The sequence below is a fragment of the Mustela erminea genome, chromosome 15 (assembly GCF_009829155.1).
Source record: "Mustela erminea isolate mMusErm1 chromosome 15, mMusErm1.Pri, whole genome shotgun sequence".
Classification (NCBI taxonomy): domain Eukaryota; kingdom Metazoa; phylum Chordata; class Mammalia; order Carnivora; family Mustelidae; genus Mustela; species Mustela erminea.
The window spans coordinates 33,525,601-33,550,335 of NC_045628.1; the positions used below are offsets into that span (position 1 = coordinate 33,525,601).

Here is a 24,735-nt window from a genome sequence, read left to right on the forward strand (position 1 = left end):
AAATAAAATCTTTGAGAGAGAGAGAGAACCATAAAAATAACTGGGATCCAGGGGAATGCAGTAGAAGTCTTTACTGTTATTCTTTGCAAATCTGAGAGCAAAGTTCTTGTCCAACAATGAAATGAGAGTTTAAGGCTTCAAAACCATGGTTCCACCTGACCAACAGCCCCGAACTCGTGGGGCTCTTTGGCCGATAGCTCTCCCCCACCCGGGGGCAAGAACCAGTCCTGCAGGCGGCCTCACGGCCCTTCAGTTTTTCTCTCCTGTATGATGGAGTCAAGTTGCTCTCCGTTCCAAGGAGACATTGTCAGGATGAATTGGAACATTACAGACAAATAAAACATCTTTAGAGGAAGTTTAACTTCTCAGAGGAAAGATGCTATAGGAATGGAAGGAGTTATTATAAACTTTAAAAAAAAAATGGGATATGTAAAAATGTTGTTAGCACTTGAGACCGCGTCCCATTTTATGCCTTATGTTTTGCCTTTGCTTCTGGAATTTTTAGGCCTGTCTTATGGATGTGTAAATCGCATTAGCACTGGGGAGGCTTTTCATACATAAGTTGTACTGTCTGTCAGAGCAGATTGCTCTGCTGTTTTTCCTGCGTTTTCCTAAAAGTCTGCCCACACGCTGATACGCTACAGAGGCTCTCACACTTAGACATATGCTAGAGCACAAAATGCTTTCCCCTCAGGACTCAGAGAGGGTGTTTCGAGAACGCTTTCCTGATTCCTGCTTCTTGAGATAAAAGAACATTTGGCAAAGAAAGTCCGACTAGTTGCTTTGAAACAATAAATCAGGAATTGAACTCATTTAATAAAACTAACAGAGGCATGCCATGATTCATTCTAAACAATCTGTGATAAGGCTTCAGTGGGTTTACCTGGCAGCTCTCAAAGGTGAGGAGTCGTCTTGTTACTTCGGGAGCGCACAAACAGGTCACAGGTCTTGGTCACAAAGCCTATAAAACTGAACAGTTCTACAAGTGCTGGACCCTTGTAGCTCAGCAGACCAGCTCTGGACTGGACCCTGCTGTGCATCTTAGCAATTTTTAATTATCCCATTTCGGAAGGTAATGCGTTTCTGCTCAGAGGGAAAAGTCTTATTTGGATTTGAAACTTAGCTTTTTTAAAAAGTAAAGTTAGGGGTGCCCGAGTGGCTCAGTGGGTTAAAGCCTCTGCCTTCAGCTCAGGTCATGATCTCAGGGTCCTGGGATCGAGCCCCACATGAGGCTCTCTGCTCAGTGGCAAGTCTGCTTCCTCCTCTCTCTCTCTCTACCTGCCTCTCTGCCTACCTGTGATCTCTGTCTGTCCAATAAATAAATAAAATCATAAAAAAATTAATAAAAATAAAAAATGAAGTTATCCAAGAATGTGCTCACCGCAGATAAATTTACATATGTTTTTATCATTGGCAAAGCTGTTTTAGAATGTTTTCTGATTATTTATCATCAGCTCTGTGTAAATGTAATAATGACTCAAGAATTACTAACAGCCTACAGTGGTGCCTGAGAGTCTCCAGAGAATATCAGATAACAATAATGAGAAAGGCGGAAATGGTGTGTTCATTCTCCCCACCTTTTCTCCCAAGCATTTGCAAACTTTCTAGAGATCTAAAGCTCCTTGAATGTTTTATTGACTTTATGCTCCCACTTTTATATCCTATATAAACTATATGAAAGACATTTCATTATTTTTTATTGAGATATAATTGACATATACAACATGTTGGTCCAATACCTTTATGCAGCCCCAATACGATTACCATCTCACCATTAGCTGACACCTCTATCCTGTCACGTAATTATCATTCCTTGTTTGTGGTGAAAACAATTAAAGTCTAGTCTCTTAGTGCCTTTGGAGTCTATAATAAGTATTGTTGACTATATTGACATACATCTTTTTAACTGAATTTTATTGGAGCACTTGTGCCATTTCCCTCGAGGTAAACAATAATGCTTAACGTATTCCCCGTCAAAAACTGAGAGTCAGAGGGAGGTAGGATTTATCGAGGCCAGCCAAGTATAGCAAAGGCTAGCCAAGTAGCAGGAACTGTCTTAAATGCTTTACATGTATTAGTTCATTTAATACTTGTAACAGTCCTATAAGGCAAGGACATTTATTTGTCCCATTTTAGAGAAAGGAAACTGAGGTATTGGGGCCTTCAGGTACCTGCCCACAGCTTCACACTTAGATACAGGGGCTGGGAGATCCGACTACACAGCCCCAGGCACTTAACTACAACCCTGCTCCTCTCCGTAATAGATGACCAGCATCTGGGGTGAAAAAGTAATCATCTCATTGGGGTGCCTGGGTGACGCAGTCAGTTAGTGTCCCACTCGTGACTCTTGGTTTTGGCTCAAGGCATGATCTCGGAGTCGTGGGATTGAGCCCTGTGTTGGGAACTCTGCTTGGGATTCTCTCTCTCCTTCTACCCCTCCTCACCCCCTGCCATTTCTTTCTCTCTCTCAAATAAATAATCTTTTTTTAAAAAGTAATAATCACATAAATGGAAGGGGTATGAAAACCATTGTGGCTGTGTTTACCAAGGTCCTTATCCTTCATAGCCTGTCAACTATGTATACACCCCTTTCAGGGTGATGGTACACTCTCCTTGTATCCCTCGGCTCTCGTAGACGCTGTCGGAATCCCTCCACGGTTTCTCACACTTGGTCCTTGGACTACTTTTGTTGTTGCTGTTTTTTCACAAACATAATACACATTGACTCACCCAGATTTTAAGTTATAAAAATCAGAGACAATATCTTTTTCTACTTGCCTATTTTACACACACACACACACACACACACACACACGTACACACCACAAACATGGAAAAATGGATCTAAAGTGAACATTTAAAAAAATGCACGCTGAGTGAAGTAGATTTACGTAAGTTCAGTAATCTTGATTTTAATAATGATTTCTCACATCCGCCAATTGTAATTTTCAGATATTTTGGTGTCACTGGTTCACAGTCGTTTATTAATCCCAAAGTACATTTGGCCAATTTAGTCAAATTCTGAGAAATTCACACAGAAGTTTTTCCAAAGAAGTTGCTTAATTAGTTCCACTATACATATTCTTTAATCTTCTTGCTTTAAAAAAATGGGTTTCAGATAAAGCTAAATGAGACAGTTTCATATATTTTCACAAATGCATAATATTCATGGACAGAATTAGAAAAAGTCAAAGCCTTGCTATTCTATATTAAAGTGTGCTTTAATTACCCAATAAACAAGAAAAATTGAAGTGGTAATTAGTATGAACTTTATATCCGATTCACAGATGTTTTCTGATAACTCATACTTAATCCTTCTGTGTCATTGCCAGTAACGAACACATTGAATGCATTAAGCTTCTGGGTGATTTGTTAGGCTTATGAACCCATCAGCTTTTTGAAGGGCCTCAGAAGTTGGTCTCAGGTAGTCTAGCTAGAAGACCAAAGAAAAAGAAATGCATTGTATTGACTGGAAGGAAAACAGGGGATGAAATCTCAGGAATCAGTGAATCGTCAATTTATTTTTTTAATTGTCATCAATTTATTTTTAAGTCACCGATTTCTTTTTAGAGGTTAGTATATAATAGAAGAGAATGGCAGATCAAAAAGTGTTTCATTTATTGCTCTAAGTTTTTTTGAATGAAAGATGGAAATTGTGATATATACGTGTGTGTGTGTGTGTGTGTGTGTGTAGATACAGATATTTTAAAGTAGGCCCCACACCCAGGATGGTGCCCAGTGCAGGACTTGAACTCATGACCCTGAGATCAAGACCTGAGTTGAGGCACCCAGGTGCCCCTGTGCTAGAGTGTATTTATTAGTATGTAATTTTCCACAGGGAAGCACTAATGTTTTGGTCCCTCTTTCTTCATAAAAAAAAATCGGCACTTCATTTTTCTGCATACCTGCTTTGTGAATGCCCCTGAACTTGCCCTGAGGATGTCGGGCATGTTTGAACAGTGGATCACAACAGATCCCATTAATCCTTCATGGCAGCAACCCATCCAACAACTATCGTCTGTGTTATTCTACAGAAGCCATGCTATACATCTTGTGGAAAGTTGCCCGCTACCTCTAACGAAAGCACCACAAATGCTTGCTAATATGTCATGTTTCTGCTTGACAATATGATCCTTCACATGTAGCCCCATCACCTGAAACTGTATAAATGTGTGGAAATTATGAGCTAATGAGGTAATGGGGAAGATCATAAAATACTAACTTTTTAAATGTGTGAATCATTTTATTTTCTCTTGGAGACAGACAGATAGTCTTAAAGTCCTATGGCTTCTTTTGGCAGCTGGAAGAATCAAATATTTATTATATTGATAATGAACTCTCTGAGTTGGGAGGAATAGATTATAATTCACAGAAACTCTAGGCTTTCTGGAAACAATATCTTTAATTAATGTCACTAGTCTAAAACAGTTCTCAAACTGCACATCTGTTTCCCCTATAAATGAGTTATGTTATGTAGGCTTTGATGCCTGGAAGAAAGGTCCCTGAATGAAGGAACCAGGGGGAATGTTGGGACAACTAAAATTTTTCAATTAATTGGGCTTCAGGAATGGAGACCAGCCAACTTGATGAATGCGTGCTTAGTGGGATATTCAGGATGGCTTTGGAAAGGCAGGAGCTGCCACCTCTTAAGGCCACACCCGGCTAACACTGTGGGTCATCACGGACATTAATGGCTTCCTCACTAATGAATTCTACATTCGTAAGCCAGAATTTTCATTCTAAAACAAAACAGAAGTCCTGATATTTCCAGGACCTACAAAATGCAGTTCTTGGTAAAGGAACATTCCAAGTTGATGGTACTTGGGCCAGGTTGTCCTCTTTGGCTTTCTCTTTACCACTCACATGGCTGCTTATCTGTATTCTCCAAGACCTCCTGGTCCATATCCTACAGTAAGCTTCCCTGATGACTCTCTCTGTCGTGTTTACTATTTACTAGAGCGCGTTCACTCTCCCATTCCTCCCTAGTACTTTGTTACTCTTCTGTCACTTACAGTCTTTATGGCTTGTATAATGTGAATATACTTAATGCCACTGAAACACACACTTAAAAATGGTTACAAGGGTAAACTTAGGATACGTATATTTACCATAATAAACAAAGAGACTGTGGGAGAAGGGGAAAAGGTGTGGAAAGGGCAAGGATTCTGATTAGATGCTGTAGCAGGAAGCCAGGTAAGAGGTAAAAATGGCGGCGAGGATAATGAGAAACAGTCAAGTCTGGGATATATTTTGAAAGTGGAGCCAGTAGGGCCCTATGGACAGATTGTTGTAGGTGGGAGAGAATGAGCCCCCAGGAGAGTAGTCCGTTTTCTGTGGTTGAGAAAACCAGGGAAGGAGCTATTTCGAGGGAGAATATCATGTGTTCTGCTTTTACCTTGTTAGAGGCGTCTGTCTGACGTCTGAGCGCAAGGTCAAAAGATACGTGAGTCTGGAGCTCAGGGAGAAGGGGCCAAGGAAATAAAAATGGGTTTGATGCAAAAACATGGCATATGGAGCCGCCTGTACAAGTCATGGGAAGGGACACGCTCACCAAGGAGAATCAAAACAGCAAAAAGAAGTGGCCAGAGGACTGAGCTCAGGGAGCCTCCAGCATCCAGAAACCAAGAGAAGGGGAGGCACATAGATGTGAGAAACTTTTCATGAATAGTCCACAAGTTTCTATGGAGCACCTCCTCTGCCAGGCAGTGTTTTTAAGTGCTCGGGAGAACAATTCCTAAAGAAAAGGCATCATCCGATTCCCTTTGGTGCTCTCAGGTGAGTCACTTAGCGTGACTGACTCCCAGATTCCTCATCTGTAAAATGGGGTTATAATCGAGGTCAGCACAAAGTGACACAACAGTAACCTCAGTGCCTTCCTGAGTATCTACCCGTTTATATGCAGTGTTTCATTTTTATAACCCTAATCCTTCTTAAAACCCTGCAAGTTAGGTCTGACTGTTTTATAGAAAAAGAAGCCAATGTTTAGGGAAGCTAATAAGTTTTTCTAAGACGCAGCTAAAAATTCATCAGCAAGATTCTTAACCTGGTAGTTCTGAACTCTTGTCTTTCAGTCCACTCACTTTTCAAGCTGTTCTAATACGTAAAACACTCAGCAAACTGCCTGAGGCGGTAACAAGAGCTTCCAAAAGGGTTTCTTTCATCCTTGTCCTCCCCTCTACTTAAGTGGATCTCTTTGAGGTCCTGAAAAACAAACTCCTATAATTAAAACCAATCAGAAAAGCAATCACCTCGGTCATCAAGTATGTAAACTGCCAACTATAAACTTAGTAATATCCCCAAACACATTTAATGAATGTTAATTGACTGAATAAACAAAAACTGTGCATCTTTTAGTCTAATTTTCTCTACAAAGTACCTGGCCTTTAGAATTACAGATTGGACAGCACTTAATGAAATTCCATTACCATTAAGTTTGTTTTATAAGCTTTCTTTTAGGAAATCCATTCAAGTTATCCCTGAAAATACTTCTTTATTACGTAGTTTCTACTACCCTGTTGAATTATGACTGGCCTAGGAAATGAAAAGAAAATGCCACTCTATTGTCTTTTCAAAGTAAATCTATTGTTTATATGTAGATTAATTTTAATCATACCTTTTCCTATTTTGCCACTCTTCCTTTGGTCTCTAGGTAGGCTGGTTAATGACATTGCTATTATCTTGGTCACCCAGGCTAAGCCGCTGGGGCCACCTTTCATTCCTTCCTCTCTCTTATCTGCTATTATCCAACCAGTCACCAACCGACAGAGCTACTTCTGGAATGCCTGGGAGTCGGTCCTCTCTGATTCAGATTTAAAGACACTAGTTTGGTTCAAGAAGAATCTACTTCTTGGGTCATGGTAATAAATGTTCTCTTGACTTTTAATCACTTCCTCACCAATAAATCTTTTCATAAGCCAGAATTCTCCTAAAAAAAAAAATCCTGATTATTCTAGGATTTATGAAGTATGTTCGCTATAAAGGAACAAAGTCATTGGTACCTAGCCCATTGTCATCTTCTCGTCTGCTTCCTCTTTACCGCTTACATGGCCGTGCCTCACGATTCTTCAAGACCCACTTGTTGGTATCCTACATTAAGCTTGTCCTGATCTTAACCAGAATTAAATGCTCTCTCCCTTTAATCCCATAGTACTTAATTATTCCTCTCTTTACCACATATCATTTTTACGGCTTGTGTAATTATGATTTGCATACATAATAAGTTGGAGAAATGTTTATTATCTTAACAGCTGGCACCAAGTTCCTCCAGAACAAAACTCTCTTGGTGTGGAAAATGTGTCCTTAGAAATGGTTGGAGATGGACCGGAAGCTAAAGCCCACACCCACCTCCCAACCACAGACTCCTCTATAACAGTAGCCGCAAGGCTTTCTGTAGGAGAAAGCTGCTCTGCCTTCACAAAGGGAAGGAATGTGTTGTTTTTCTCTTGAATAAAGATGAGATGGAGGGTGGGAGCAGCAACCAGAAAAAAGAGGAGAGAGCCAGAGGACCCGCGAGAGGAAGGATTGCCTGAGGCTGGATGGGACCAGTGAGCCTCACAGAGGTGTAGCCCAAGGCATTCTGCAAATCTAGAGAACACTAGGAATAGAGAGCCAAAGCTCCAGGAGCCTCTGGACGTCTATAGTGAAAGGGATTCTAAACACTCAAGTGAGTTTATGTGGTTGTTCCTGATGTGAAGATTGAAGAATGTCCTGTTTCTAGCATCAGGAGTAATGCTAGCATACAAGGTAGCCCTGAAAATATAAGCCTCCCAGAAATCCACATCCATCTTTACAGGGTGGAGGCTAGACTTGGGCAGGTCCTCCAGCCAGCAGAGGTCTGCGTCTTCTTCACCTGCTTGAGCTAGATAAATATCCAAGTCTTATACCTCACCAGATTATAAAACTCCTAGAGGATGCCTTTGATGCCCACTTGCTTTGCTAGGGGGAACTCACAGAAAATATTTGTTGGCTTTTAAATATTTTTTCCATTTTATTTTATTTCTTTTCAGTGTTTAGCATTCATTGTTTATGCACGACACCCAGTGCTCCATGCAATATGTGCCCTCCATAATACCCACCACCAGCTCACCCAACCCCCCCACTCCCCTCCCCTCCAAAACCCTCAGCTTATTTCTCAGTTTTATTTTTTTGAGTAACTTCTACACCCGACGTGGGGCTTGAACTCACAACCCTGAGATCAAGAGTCGTATGCTCTTCCAACTGAGCCAGTCAGACACCCCTGTTGTTTTATTTTATTGAATCAACATTGTTAAGATGAAAAATACCTATACAGCTGACTATTACTAAATTAAGCTCTCTCGTCTTACTGATTTTCTCAGTTGGAAAAAGCCTAATAAAAAAATACCAACAGTGCAAATGATATTTCATCAGCAGCACATATGTGCAAGAGATTGAGTGAAAAGACAGTCCACAGATTGGGGAGAAAATACTTGCAAATCATATATTTGTTAGGAGACTTGGATCCTCGAATAGACAGAAATCTAACAACAATAAAAAAAAAAAAAAACCCACAATTTAAAAATAGGTGAAGTATTTGAATAGACTTATCTCCAGAGAAGATCGACAGTCTATGAGCCCATGAAAAGATGCTCAACTTCATTAGTCATTAGGGAAATTGCAAAGCTAAACCACAATGAGATACACACACTGGGAAGGCTAAAGTGTAGAAGACAGATACAATGTTTGGTGAGGATGAAGAGATAGTACAATTTTCAGTGCTGGTGAAATTAGTTACAAAATGGTGTAGTCACTTTGAAAAACAGTTTGTAAATTTCTTAGAATATTAAACTAGAATTACTATATAATCTAGCATAGTAATTCTGCCGCTAGATACATACCTAAGAGAATTAATAACGCCTTCACGTGAGAACCTGTACAAATGTTCAGATGTTCGTAGTAGCACTATTCATAATAGCTGAAAAGATCATCATCTAATAGGAAGTGTGATCTTTAGGATGGAATATTATTCAGCTATGAAAAGGAATGAAGTATGAAGTATTGATATATATAGCTACCATATGGGTGAGCCTTGAAAACTTTATGCTAAATTTAGGACAGAAGCCACACACAGAAAGCCACATGCTGCATGATTCTATTCCTACTGAATGTGCAGAACAGGCAAATCTATAGAGATGAAAATAGATTAGTTGTCACCAGGGACTGGGGGTGGGGGAAGGTGGTGTGATTGCTCATGAGTATGGCATTTCCTTTTGGGGTGATGAGAATATTCCAGAACTAGGCAGAGGTGGTGGTTCCATATCATTGCGAATGTAAGGAATGCGACTGAATTGTACAGTTTACAGGTTATGTGAATTAAATCGTAAAGTTATTAACCAAAAAAGGAAGAAGGAGCCCAAGGTTAAGAAGTATTAAAGATGTACTAGATGTTGAGTTAGGTTTACATGACTCGGCTAATTGTTCTGACAGCTCCACATTTGAATTATGGGCATCTGAAAATCAAAGAGATTAAATGTCTAAAATACCATTGCTTATAAGTTATAATTCAAAGCTAGATTTTTAGATTATGGTCTCTGCTGTAGTCTATCAGAATAGCAACAAAAAGTAAGATTCTCATTTTCTTTTTTTCTGAAAGATAATAATATGAGCTTATTGATCATGAAACTTTAGGGTTCTGCATATTAAAACCCCAGTTCGAATTTCAACATGTTTTTCTCTGTTTTTAAGTCCATAGTACCCTTTTGTTTTCCTTGTTTAACATAAGTAGTCCACCTAGTGCAGAAAGAAATTTATGAGACACATTTAAAAGTACTATATAAAATTTAAACTATATAGTTCAGGGTTGGGGTTGCACAATTAAGGTAGAAAATAAACACACCAAATCCTAGGCTGTTGTGGTTGAGTTTCCTGGCGGCCAAAGCAAAAAAATAGGATAGGAATTTTAGTCTATTTGGTAAGGGGAAAAAAAAAAAAAGAATATCAGTGTTGCCAAGCAGATTTTCCTACATACTAAGTAAAAATTATGACACAGATCTTTCCACAACCTCGTTGGAGAGTAGAAAGGTCCTAGCATGAGAGGTTAGGAAGCTGGGCATCTGGTTCCAACTCTGCCAGTCTTTAGCTGTGTGGCTGTGATGTGGTAATTCATCAACCTGCTGAGCCTGTTTCCTCATGTTCCAAATGTCTTTCAAATATGAATGTGGGTACCTTCATATACTTTCTTATTTTTTCAACATTAATTTTGGAGAGTATTTGAAGATGAAAGTTTTCAGGAAAGGAAATTAAAAGGTAAAATGTTTCTTCCATTAAATGGGAAGATTTTTGTTTTTCTCCAGAATTCAAGCACGTGCTATTTTGATGTTAGGAGAAATGCCTGTTTGTGACACCAGACAGCCCTACTGGCCAACAAAAACTCAAGTGCAACATTACCAGTGAAACCTACTTGGTCTTGTTATTTACATATCCCCTACGAGCAATAAAAACTGTTTCAATAATTTATGTAAGCTTAAGTACCAGATAGTTAACTGATATAATTTCAGTGTTAATAAAAGAAATCTCTAGAGTAACATAGACCTGGTTAATGATCAGCATAAAATAGATGGAGGCCTGTTTTGGTGGTCACTTCAAAAGCTTATTTATGGTTGCATAATAATATCTCACTAGAACTGTATATTTGAAACATTTTAGATATATTTTAGTATTTAAGACACAGAGTTTTAGGGATGCCTGGGTGGCTCAGTCGGTTAAGCGTCTGCCTTCAGCTCAGGTCATGATCCCAGGGTCCTGGGATGGAGCCCCGTATCCTGCTCAGCGGCGAGCCTGCTTCTCCCTCTGCCTCTCTCCCCATCCCGTTCATGCCTGCCCGCTTTCTCTCTCTCAAATAAATACAAATCTTGAAAATTTTTTAAAAATAAAACACAAGAGTTTTATCTAGACTGCACTTACCTGGGGGACCTCCATAAGGCTATCTTGTTAGTGAATCTGCCTGATAATAAGATCCTTCTGATGGAGAAAAACTAACTCCTTTATGGTGAGACTTCAGTGTCAACATTTCAGTAAAGTCTTCCCAGGGTTGACTGTGCTCCCCAAACTCCTTCCTTCCTTTCCCTTCACCCTTTCAAGCATCTGTTGCTGTGCCCGCTTCAGGGGGGAACGCTGAAGATTATATCTGCATTCTTGAGGAGTTCAAGGTTTCTCTTCAGTTAAATAGCTAGAACTTATTTTTTTTTAACTTAGCACGGTTCTAGGGGATCTCCAGATCAAATGGGTTCAGGGGCTGCACCAGTAAAATAAATGGAAGGTGCAACTCTTACAAGGCAACCTCGAGTGGTAGGGCTCAAGGCAAACTGAGGACAGGGCCTGTCTTCAATTCAGATGAAAATACTGCTGCAGGGTAGAGAGTGGGGGATGGGTAACTGGGTTATGGACATTAAGGAGTGCACGTGATGTAATGGCTATTCCATAAGACTGATGGAACACTGACTGATGAATCACTTTCAGAACCATTGGTTCTGAAACCAGTAACACTTTTTAAGTTAATTAATTGAACTAGAATAAAAATGTTTTAAAATTTCAGATTAAAATAATAACTTAGTAAATGGTAGGTTCAAATGATCCATCCAGCTACACCTCATGGCATAAAACATATTTTAAACCCCATTGTTTTCTGAAGAAATTCTGCAGCAAGTTCATCTGAATATTTCAGTACGTGATGTGTCTTCTGTTCAGTGTCGAGTGTCGAGCATATCTGAATATTTCAGTACATGATGTGTCTTCTGTTCAGTGTCGAGTGTCGAGCATAATTTGGAAATCCACACTTGTTTCAACTTGTATTATGGATTGATTTTATGGGGTAAAGTCTTTGCAAGTCATGCTTTGTTCCCCCAAAGTAACTATTTTGAGTAGATACTATTTATCGAAAATGGATCTCTTCTGTTAACACACTAGCTCCTCTCGGCTTGTAATCTAAATTCATCATAAGTATGAAAATAAAACCAATCACAGCTAATGCCATTAAAGGTTCATTTTTTCCCCCATTTTATCTTTAAGAATTTTGTTATTGCAGCTTCTGAACTTACTGGCTAAACTACCGTGAATAAAAAAAAGAGCAGAAAGATAAGCCTGTAGCAGTTTTGAGTATTTTAATGGTCTAGCAAGTGATGAAGAACACTGAGTGGCAGCTGCTATATTTAAGTAAAAACTGTGATACACTGAGTCTGTCTGCCCACCCCAAAAAAGCTCATCCGGAAACCTATTATCTGTATTTAGTAGGAAATTTTCCTTATTAACACAAAACAATAATTAGAACTACATTTTGGACATATTCTGTTTGTATGAAAAAAAAAAAGTGCCAAAATCTAGTTGAATATATGGTAAGATTGAGCTTGTTGACCTGTTTTAGTGAATGTATTACTCTTGATTTACAATTTGTGAAAGTGGCATATTTTTATTGAATCCAGATTTGAACGTGAAGTGGTCTGATGCCTTCATCACAGCTTCTGGAAAGGATGGCAACTGCTGATCTGACAATTTCAATCTGTTATCAAAAGTAGTTTTCCATAGGAAACCGTAGGTGGCAAGAGAAAAGAGGGGAAAGGAAAGATTTCTTCACGCTGGTAAATCTGTGCTGCCTTAAGGTGTAGCTTCTGGGAATTAGGGAGTGTATCTAAATAGCACCTTTTCCCCAGTTAATATCCTAGGAAAGACACTGATGTGGTTTGATAGCAGCTAGACAGAATCGGTTATCATGTGGCAAGATTTAATACAAAGATTGCTGCTTCTGAGAGCCATCTACTGGCTGAGAGAAAGCCTGCAAAAGAAAAAAAAAAAAAGAAAGAAAGAAAGAAAGGAAGAGGGGAAGAAAGAAAAAGAAAAAAATGCAAATGTCTGGCTTGTACAAGCAAACAGAAGCTCTTTGACCAAGATTTCTGTAATGCCTCGGTTAACTGAAAGTCTCATCAACTTCTTTTCTGGCTTCTGGCCTCGATATTTCATTCCCAACATGGTGTTTGATTTGCTAACAAGGAAGTAGTCGTTCTTACATGTATCCTGTGGCAGAAAGTAATTTACAATTCCAGTAAGTACTATGTTCTGTCCAATTCAAAATAATTTGAAGACAAACGTTCGAAAACGGTACAAAGTAGATTTTTAAGACTGAACGTTCCCCCCTTCCCTTAAGGTAACTGGCATGCAGCTGATTGAAAATCATTTTCGGTATCATGGTTAATAAACAGGAATGGCAGGGGAAGACCTAGTTCTGTGGCGGTGCTGGTCAAGGGAGACAGAATCGGCTTCCACTGGAAGATTCAGCCTTCTAAAAACATGACCTTGGCAATAAATATTTTTTTCACAGCAACTCAGGCAAGTGTTTTCTTAGGTAGATTAATAGTAAATAATGATACTGATTGCCTCGACTGGCAGCATTTATAAAGCTGTTTACCTTAAAATTCTCAAGAAAGAAGTATACAATTTATTATAGCAGACTCCATGTAAGAATGCTTTTATGTTTTTGCCCTTTTTTTTTTCCTATCCTTGAATGAGGGGGAAACTTTAAATGACACAGATTATGTTGTTGCATTTTCCTGTTTTACCAATTTTTTTTTAAGTTTTTATTTATTTATTTGGCAGAGATCACAAGTAGGCAGAGAGGCAGGCAGAGAGAGGGGAAACAGGCTCCCCGCTGAGCAGAGAGCCCGATGTGGGGCTCGATCCCAGGACCCTAAGATCATAACCTGAGCTGTAGGCAGAGGCTTAACCCACTGAGCCACCCAGGAGCCCCTCCTGTTTTCTCTTATGCTGGATGATATTAACCTGAATCTGAGTCCGTAGGAAGTAATAACTAAGATTGGGTCCTAGAGTCAGTTGCTTGGGTTCGAATCCGGGTGTAGTGTGGCCGCCCACTTTGTCTTACCCTCCCACTTCACTTGTCTGCCTCGGTTTCCCCATCTTTAAGCGAGGGACACCAATCACCCCGACCTCACAGAGTTGCTTTGAAGTTGAAAGCATTTAGAGCCGAGCCTGTGTGTGCTCGGCCTTCCGTAACTGTCAGCCATCACGTTATCTGCAGCCTGCTCCTCCCAGTTGAGGTTGAACCTGTGAACTTGTGAAACCACCCGCTATTCCACTGTTTTCTGCTCTTGTTTGAAAATTTGGGATGTGCATGTCCTCTTTCTCTTTTCCGCCTGAGAAGAATGTCCTGGTTTTTGTTTTTTTTTTTTTTTAAGCACCTATAGAAACTTCAATTTCATTGAAGGGCATCTCATCACACTGAGGTCACATGTGACAAATGGTCTTTTATTACCTGCTGATTACAGTTAACCTTAATTTCGTTCATGGCAGCCGTGTAGTGCCTTCTATTTTAATAGAGCTGTTCCTGGATGTGACTTCTCCAGCCTCTCTGGGTTTAATTCTAATTTAACTTGCCATTCCAAGTGGGACTGTTGTGCAACTGGAGTCATGATTCACTCATTTGTTCTCTCTAGATCTCATTATTACAACGCAGTGCCTAGGAGACCCCCTCCGGCGCTCATTCACTACTCCAAATGGTCTAACCTTCTGGGGAAGGGAGTGGGCCTTTAGTTATTGTTCTTGCGAACCATGCAGATGCCTTCACACTGGCGGCGGAGGTGGCCCTCCCATTTTCATCCTGTCAGCTCACTGTGAAGGATTATTGGAAGAATCCTATGTTGGTACATGCGGCGTTTCCACCTTTGGAACAAGACCAGCTTTGAAAGCACAGAACCGGTTTGCATGTATTTGGGGATACCTGAAGGGCCATCTGAGCGAAGGGCACGTTGCTCAGAGAACGTGGAAAGGGCAGAATAGACGCACCCGGAGAGCAATGATAGCTGTTCTGTTCCTGAATGCCCACGCGTGTGGGCCTTGGAGTGAGATGGGCCAGGAGGAGATCGCCAAGAGTAAGATCACTGTTCACCCTCTCCTGCTCAACACATGCTTGCTGGGATCAAAGGGAGGATTTTTATTCATTCACTGGCATCCTCTACACGTTCTGAGGGATCTCAGTGGCCTTCCCCTGAGAATTATAATTGTAAGGAATGCTTTAGAATGCCGTCCTCTGGAATTTAGGGCAAAGAACTGAGACACTTATGTGCATGTGGTTTTAATGGTTACCCAGACTCTCTGATACTCAGTAGCCACTTTTTATATAGTATTTAAAGTATGAAGTTTAGGGAAATGAGAGTAAGAGCAAAGAATTGAGTGACCATTATCTGAAGACTTGCAATTAAAGAATCCTAGTAAGGATTAACTAACCAATGAGTGATTAATTACTTGATTGATAATATTAAATTAAAAATTAGGAATACTTGACTTACTACACTCATCCATTCATTCATTCATTCAATTTAGCAAACATTGCTGGAATGCCCACAGTGTTCTAGGCTCCAGAGATGCTTGGCCCCAGTACCTTGACTGCCATGAATTTGGGTTGACCAAACCCCCACCGTTGATTGATTTTCTTCCCCCTCCAGTGCCTGCCCTCTGTGGGTTCTTGCGTGGACCCCCAACATAGCGGCAGTCCTGCACGGAGTTGGCGTGTCCACCCATCTTCCTGTGTTCTTTAAGTTCTTCCGCCATTTTGTTCTCTGTCTACCTCAGCCCACCTCTTATTACATTTCTGCAAAGATCAAATAAGTGCTTCTGAAAGGCACAGCCTGGCCAAAGGTTCTTCAGCATCTTCTGAGGATACCTCTACCGTTTTAAAAGGGGAGCCAGGGAAAAACTTTACCCAAGCTAGCTCTGCTGGGTGTGGCTGTTCGTGGTACTTACCTTTTTAATTTTTTAAAAATGTTTATTGCATAGATACCTTGAGGGAGTGGTTCTTCATAGTATCCTAAAATATATTACTTTAAAATGAAGAAAGTCAATGTGTGAAGTTTTATAGCATTAAGGCCGTCCCCTAACATGTCTTTCTTTCGGTGTAAATTCAGGAGTCTTGGTGAAGTACTATCACGCCGTTCCGTGGCCTTAACCTTCCTTAGCCACCTGCCAAATGGCTCCGTGATAGAGGGACCGTAGAGCAGCCTCACTTCCTTGTTCCCTTAAAGACCTGCTTAGTACTTACTTGGTTTTAAGTTCAGATTTATTTTTTCTTTCTCTCTATATACAAATACAAGGCAAAGTAAACAGCTAAAATAAACTGCAGACAAAACAACGTATTATCTGATTACGCATAGCTATATTTATACTTATTAGTCTGTAGAAAGTACTGCACAACACACACCGTTCTGATTATAGAATTTATAATTTGAAGGAAATAGATACCATATCATTTTCTCTTGATTTAAAAGATGTCAAACATATCATGACACAGAAATCTCTATTTTTGAGGCCCCCAAGGACCAAGATCCATGTTTATTTTCATGACTAGATATTCAAGAAATGAACTGCTGTTGTCCTATCTCCACACGTACAGTTTTGTTCACCAGAAACCCAGCCTAGGCCGAGCATACCTTGGCGGGAGCGACCAAAGCTGTTCCTTTGTGGGGCGGGCCAGGCACACTATTTTGACTTTTTCACAATAGGCTCCAGTTACCACAGCTGAGTCAGTTATGTGGAAAACCAGAAATCCACACTGATTCGTAGGAAGGCTCGAAAAAGTGGCTTAGCCATCCCGTATTTTCTGTCATTCTACTAATAAAGATCTTGTCCTAAACTCTTCAAGGCACAAGTAGAAAAACACCACTTATATTTTGTCTTAGCTAATAATAGAAAGCGTTGGCAGCTGAATCTGTTATTTGTACAAGTGAGAAGATACATTGAAAACTTAAAAGGCGCATATATAGAAGGATACATTGAGGGGGAAGAAAAGTTCACTGGAGCAATGTTCCAGTGAAGTTTCAGAAATGAGCTAAATGTCGATCGCTTAAGAAATAGACTTTAAAACTCTCAGTTGAATATTCCCTGGACTGTTACCATGTTTCATCTAAGTCATGCATCAACCACTGGCCCCAAATACAACCCATGTTTTATGAATATAGTTTAATTAGAACCATAGCCATACTCCTGGTTTACATATTGTCTATAGCTACTTTCATGCTACAGGGGCAGAGTTGATTTATGACATAGACTGCATGACTCTCAAAGTCAAAACCAACTATTTGCTATTTAGCCATTTACAGAAGAAGTTTACCAACCTCTGATCTAAGTTCAAAGTACCACATATTGTAAAATGCACCACTGCTGTATGTACTACTAATACAAAAAGATAATTTTATGCCAGTTAAACTATGACAAGCCATAAGTTGTATAAGAAGCCTCTAATTTTAGAGACATCAAAATATGAAAAAAAATCATCTTAGAATAGATGGGTTGTGGATATAGCACTTGAAGTAAATAAATGACAGTGTTGGCATAAACTGTGCTTAATGGTGAGTGAGCAAAAGGCAAGTGTAAAGAAATCCACAAAGTGATGTGAACTATATGATGGTATCTCTATGTCTCTCTCTCTTTTTTTAAAGATTATTTATTTATTTGACAGAGAGAGAGAGAAATCACAAGTAGGCAGAAAGGCAGGCCGTGGGGTGGGGGGGGACAGGCTCCCCACTGAGCAGGGCTCGATCCCAGGACCCTGAGATCATGGCCTGAGCCAAAGGCAGAGCCCCAACCCACTGAGCCACACAGGTGCCCCTCTACATGTCTCTTAAAGAACAAAACATTGTTAGGAGCTTCTGTGACTGTAGGTTTGTATAGGTAAGGATAATTGGAATGAATTGAAAGAATTTAAAGAAAATGTGTGACAGGTTTTCCGTGGGAGGAGAAGGAAGCGATGGGGGGTGGGGTTTTCCCTTTACCTGTAATCGGCTTAAGTGAAGCGTAAACGTCACTTTCTTCAAAGAACTCTTGCTCAGTCATTCAGGTTTTTGTAAGAGGTAATTTGCTAATAAACTTTAATTTTGAAAAACATCAACACATGAAAAAGCTGGAAGAAAATATGTCCAATATGAGCAGTGGTGAATTTTTTACATTAGAAATAGGGATGATCGCGTTTGTGCTATATTTTGTGATCATAGTAAAGAACTTCGTGGGTAACTGAAAACGATTAGTCATATGCTTCGTTTCTACCTCAATCAAAAGAGATTAAAGTTTGAAGAGGTACATGTTAATCAATTACCTGACGTTACAAACTAATCCTGTTTTTCTACTGTGGCATTAAGATTAAACACTGTGCAAGTCGGGGCCAAATTTCATAGTTGAAACTTTTTCTCATAGTGGTGGTACAGCTAATCTTTAAATACAATGTGCTTGATTCCTCACCATGAAAAACCACCAACTGGAAAAGTTAAATGTCAGGTGCATTTCACTGAACAGAAATAGCTTGTCATGACTCATGTTATTGATGTACTGATGTCATTTCTTTCAGCCTGACCTCACTTGTTTTGAAATGTACCTTGTGATTTTACTCAATTTTCTATGTTGTCACGTGCAGTTCAGACCCCCCCGTGTTACTTATGGAATGCCCTCATTTTGTCTGTCTGTAGCTGAGCTTCCAAAAATACTCTCTGTGTCCTTCAGTAGGATTCCAGATTGTTCTTTCGATAAGGAAGATCTCCTCACTTACCACTGATTTTATGGAGTTTTTGTTTCTATCTTGTTGTTTTAAGCATATCTTTGTCTGTGGAGGAGTGTTTTCTCAGAAGCAGGCCAAGCTGCCTGCCTTCGAGATTAAGAAATAAACCATGTCCAAGAAAGTGATGGTGGGAAATGTGGTCGTAGGGCCTCGAGACTGTAGCAAGCGACAGGCTAAGGCTGGGGTCTCCTGTCACTAGCACGAAGACGGAGCGCTGTGCTGGTCACGGTTTAACCGCACTGTTTCTTTCTCCAGTTCAATCTCACCGTTTAGTATTGAGAGCACAAGACGCCAGAGACGGTCTGAATCCCCAGACTCCAGAAAACGGCGTATCCACAGATGTGATTTTGAGGGATGCAACAAAGTATACACAAAAAGTTCTCACCTGAAGGCTCACCGAAGGACACATACAGGTACGCTGTCCCACGGTTCCTCGCTGGGCTGGGGCGGAGGGCGGGGGAGATGGGGCAGCAGGGAAAGTCCCAAAGGGGCCACTGTTCAACTTCGGGTCCTGAGTGTGCAGGAATGTGGTTTATACTCGCTCCTTATACTGCGGTCTACTGTTGACTTCCTGTCTGAGGGGAGTGCGTTCCCCTGTCTCAGTTGAAAAAGACTTAAGTCTTAGTGACCTTAGCAATGGTGAAGTTCATCGTCTATGTCTTAAGGACCTTTACGGTGGTAGGACTCAGTGATGGAGCCTTTTTTATAGTCAGTGTTGCCACTTAACCATTGTCTAGTTTCTCAGATTCTAAAAGGTCCGCAAAGCACACTGAAAAACGCTGAGCAAAATTGTCCTATCCTCTTAAAGGTAACATTATTTTTTTTTTTAAGATTTTATTTATTTGACAGAGAGGGACACAGCAAGAGAGGCAACACAAGCAGGGGGAATGAGAGGGAGAAGTAGGCTTCCCACAGAGCGGGGAGCCTGATGTGGGGCTCGATCCCAGACCCTGGGATCCTGACTTGAGCTGAAGGCAGCTGCTTAATGACTGAGCCACCCAGGCATCCCTAAATGTAGCATTTTAAGCACCACTTAGATCATGTTTTTCTCCCCTTGGTCTCTTCCCCCAAATAACCAAACAAATGAACCAAAAAAAATATATATATATATAAAATTGACATATATATGTATATATATGTGTGTGTGTGTGTGTGTGTATCTCTGTAAGGAATGTAAGAAATATTTTCATGTGATTCCATTTGATTTTCACTGGTATTTTATATGAGAGGGAGGACTTCTAATATTCAGTTTAGAGAGAAAGAAATTGAGATTACACACGACTTACTCTTGTCACTGTCCACCCCCCCCATCCATCCGCCCACCCACCCAGGAAATAACCTAGTGACTCTTGCCTTAGCCCCCTACCCACCCCTTCCGTCCTGTGCCTTATGTGTTCCTTAGCCCACATCCCCAGCCTCCTTGGCTCCTGGGTCCTGTTGGGAGCCCCCAGTGGGAGGCTCTGGGAAGAGACTGAAGGTAGGGAGAGAGCCCCACAATTACACTACCTTTTCTAGGAAAAGTGGTGACTGAAATGTGTGAAGCTCAAGGGAGCAGATAGGAGAGGGAAAGTCATTCCTACACACTCTTGGTAATTTCTGGTAGCAACGGGCCGCGGGACAAGCCGGCTGAGTCCAGGGTCACCAGACGCCAGCATCTGCCTCCACCTGGAAACTTCAAGTGGAACAGACTCCCGCTGAGATCTGTGAATAGTATTACATCTCAAAATATACTAAAATGATCCCACTATGAACACCGTTTCCCGGCCGAGGTAGCAAAATCATGTGAGCCCGCGTTCCTTGCCGCTTACTTCATCATGTCATTGGACGGTTTCTAAAGCTGCTGGGCAGAGACTGCGCCGTGAGTCCGCACGTCGAGCAGGCATCCTCTGTGTGTGTGGGATGCCGTGCTGGTGTAGGAGGCTTGTCTGAACTCAAAAACACGTTGCAGGATCTGGAGTTTACTTTTGCTCATCAAACGTAGAACATACACTTCGAATACCTCTCCCGATTCAAGGCGTTGTGCAAACTGCCTCTTCATCTCTCATTCCTGCTCCCAGTCCTTTTCCTTTTTCTGCTTAATTCCAGATTCTTGCCCTTTCCATTGATTCTGAGCCTCCCCAGGAGAGGTTTTCATCTATCTCTCTGGCACTATTTTTGAATCAACTTCTTTACCATTTCTTTTTTTTTAAAGATTTTATTTATTTATTTGACAGACAGAGATTACAAGTAGACAGAGAAGCAGGCAGAGAGAGAGGAGGAAGCAGGCCCCCTGCTGAGCAGAGAGCCCGATGTGGGACTCGATCCCAGGACCTTGAGATCATGACCTGAGCCGAAGGCAGCGGCTTAACCCACTGAGCCACCCAGGCACCCCTTCTTTACCATTTCTTTACCAAGAATGAGTATAAAAACATGAGGGTCAAAGAAGCGTGCTCCATCCTGTCAGTAGGTAATGAACAGCGATCACAGTCATAAGTATGATCAGGTCACGTGACTCACTTTTCACGGGAGCATTTCTGTTTTTAATAAATAAATAAAGGAACAGGAAGCTTTTTTCTGTAAATCCTCGTATGTTTTGAGTTATTCCTTGAACTTTCTGAGATACATGTTAGCCTCATTTGTACATAGACACCTCTGTTCCATTATCCAAGTGATGCATAGTGTATAGGAGGAAAGCAAACCCAGGACATTCGGGATTGTATCTTATAGGTCAGTTAACATAAAAATGAAAGTAGGGGAGACGTGATGCATGCATTACCATTCAAAGCAGTATAAACTCTGAATGTTGAAGCATCATTAATTAGCTTAGGTTATTAATAAGATGAAATCATAGACTCCTAGGGTCCGCATCAACCATATACGCCACAGAGTCTACTTTGTTGCCCAACTTCGGAAATCCCTTGGGTGTCATTGCTCACAAGGAACAAGTCCCTGCGATGCTGTTTTCTGCGCACGTACATGTCTTCTGTTTTATTTGATCCCTCACAACACCCATGGTTGCAGCTGTCTTTATCCCCTTTGTGCAATGGTGGCTCCTGGTCAGGTATTGTTCCTACACGAGTGAGCTCACTCCTCCACAAGACAAGCTGGGTGAAATTTCTGAGGGCAGAGTCCTCATCTCCTCCATATCGAGTGGCCTGTTATGGCCTTGTTTGGCTCCCAGTACCTTCAGGTTGACTGGAACAGCCCCAACTACCTGTTCAACCAGAGCTCTCACTGTTACTCCCTGGCCCCTGTGCCCCTCCCCGGCATGAACCACTGGCATCTTCATTTCTCCAAATCAGGTACCCTCAGTTGTCTTAGCCATCTTTTTCTAGATATCGTCCCACTTGTCACTGTGTCTTTTCAAGTTTTCACACCACAAATTGAAGGGAGAGATCTTGTGAATGGGCACCTCTTAAAATATAAAAATAGTATTAAGTCCTCTAGCAGTTGACTCTCTCTGTTAAGTCCTCTAAATCAAAGACTACCAAGATTACATCTTGTCCCTCCCTTGTACCTATACGTATTTTTTTGTTAAACCTCAACATGCAATGTTGCGTTGATAGTTGACCTGTCCCTCCCTTGGGAGTAGTGCATTTCCTCTCACTGGACATGTTTCACTGCTGGCTGGCTGATCTTTTGTGGGAGATACAGAGCAGAGCCAGTCTTCTGAGGGCTGTGGATGCCCTTTCAAGTCTGGGAAATAATGAGTCTACATCCATTTGGTTGACTTGGGTCCGTTCTTCTAAGAAGCTGAAATGACTTTGAAACCTCTCCCCGCCTACCTTGCATTTAGTATTTTAGCTCTCTCCTTCAGCTTTTCCATTTTTGCCAGGTATTAAGTAAGACAGGTTAAAGGAAAAGGCTCTGAGATGTGACCCCAAAGACTTCTATCCAACTGGGTCCTAATTCGTTAACCAGTAACTAAAAAACCACCTAACTATCCTACCTTTAGTCCTTCTTTCTCAGTATCACAACTACATCAGCAAATTCCTTGTGAAATTCCTACTCCAAACCAAGACATGCCACATCCATTCATCCACTTAACAGAGAGAGATTTACTCCGCAAGACATATCTTCCTAAATTATCAAGTAATAGTCCTTTTAAAAATAATGAGTGAAACTTGGTTCAAAGTGAGCCCTGGTGTGTTTCTATTTATAATTCTATGCAAGGTTTCTCAACTTTTTGTTCAAAATGAAATCAAAACTAGTTGTAGAGGGATTCAGGTTGGCTTGCTTTGCTTTTAATAAGTTCTCAGCCGTACCTTTGCTTCAGGCATTTTGAGTAAGTTATTTTTGTGTGACCAATAACAATGAATGTAGAGCTTGGGATTATAACAGATGACTTATGAGAAGTATGCACGCTATGGGAGGTAAGCAAGTAGCAGTAAGAAATTTCCTTTGATAAAGTCATGTTAATTTTACCTTTACCACTTGACCTTTTGTGCTTTATTAGTATGTGATCAATCATCTCTTTAGAATTTGCACAGTAAATTAAATACAGTTGAAGAAGTGTGAAAGAGTGCCTTTTTAAATTTGGAAATAATTTTGTTTTAATTTGGAAATAATTTAAGTGTATTGTCATGGCCATGCAGTTTAGATAATAATGTAAAGATTTGAGCAAACACTTTTAACTACCTTTACTAACACTTGCCTATGGTGAATTATTTAAGGCGTGGTAAAAAGGAAAAAAATATATGTATCTCCCCAATCCTGTACCCATGGTTGTCAGCAGGTACATTGTTCCTATTCACTGGCATAAATTGTGTCTCCCCTACATAGAGCAATGTACAGTCTATTTAAGTACATACGCACTATTATTAAATTAATGGTCATTTAAACCTTTGTTACACATAACTAGCATGTACTGTGTATTTCCCTCACTTCATTTTAAGATTTGTATTGCTTATTAAATGACTTAAATATCAATTTTAGGAGGAAATAGTCTTATGAATCTGGTATTGCTGTTCACAGTTCTCTTATTTTCTAAAAATATGTGTCCCAGTATTTCTAAAATGCAGAACAAGCAAGCAACATTCAGGCATCAATGATTCCTGTAGCCACTAGATGGCGCACAACAACCAGCTGTGGGGTTTCGTCTGGGAGGGTCTGAAAGTCAGGGAGAGCTCTCTGGTGGCATGGGGGCCAGGACATAATGATCAGTGTCCTGTGAAATATGGCCATTTAATGATAAACAAAGAAAAGAAAATATAAAGATAAATTTAAAGCCAGATTTTTAAAGGAGTAATTAACATAGAAAAATATTCAGTTTTGAATGACTCTGGGAGTATTTTATATTCCAGCTTGATACCCTAGTCTCCAAAAATCCGTGAGGCTTGTTCAGTCAGTGTTGTCTAATATTCATTTAATCCCTATGTAACGTACACCTAAATTTTAAAAATTAGTAACTGTCAAGCAAACGCATTTCTTATCTCTCTGGCTTCATCAAAAGTGAGTCGTATCTGAATTTTACACTTCAAATACGTTAACTCATATGGATGCTTTAAAATTTTTAACCACCTGTGATTTAAGTCTCTAAAACGTGTCCTTCCCTACCTTTTATAAATGAAGGACATGCTGTATGATTTAGCTCTTCCCTTGAGAAATGATGCCTTTGTAATTAATATCAGATAATCACGGTGCCTTTGGAACACACCCATGCACACACACACATTCAGACACACACATCAATCCTAAATGCTTGCAGATTCTATGCCTTCTCATTTTTTACTTGCCTCATCACTTTTCACTGCTATTCCTACATTTCTTTCTTCTGATTTGACATTATGTTGAACTGGGTGAGATTCTGAAATGGTTTGATGATATTCCTACAAAGAAATTCATGAGCTCTGTGACAGCTGTGCATATTAGTGGCCTTTCTTCATAGGTCTGGTAGTTGCTCGATCAGGTGGTGGGGTGCTACTCCTACTCCCACATCTGTCTTCATTCATTAAATAACTCACTCGTATAAAACTGTGTCAGGCCTGCTGTCTAGATTTGTTGTTAGATAAAGCATAAGGCTTAGCGATGCCAAGATAATTAATCACTTAAGAGCAAACTGAATTTTTCAGGTAAAAAATCCTTTCCTAACAAGTTGTTGGTAAGTCTTGGCCAAACCACTCGTAAGTCTGAGCATACTGCTACTTGCTGAGAAACAGGAAACTGTAGTAGGACTAGAACCACCTTTGAAGTCA

The 24,735-nt window shown here is 40.4% G+C and overlaps 1 protein-coding gene across 10 annotated transcripts in view; it reads left to right on the plus strand.

Annotated features, from left to right (window-relative positions):
• KLF12 (Kruppel like factor 12) overlaps window positions 1-24,735 on the plus strand; it is a 436,672-nt gene that overhangs the window by 390,108 nt on the left and 21,829 nt on the right. For all 10 annotated transcript variants that reach the window (XM_032315078.1, XM_032315082.1, XM_032315084.1 and 7 more), the window contains one exon: window positions 18,818-18,975. In XM_032315078.1, the coding sequence (XP_032170969.1) occupies window positions 18,818-18,975 (158 nt within the window). The remainder of the gene's footprint in view (window positions 1-18,817; window positions 18,976-24,735) is intronic.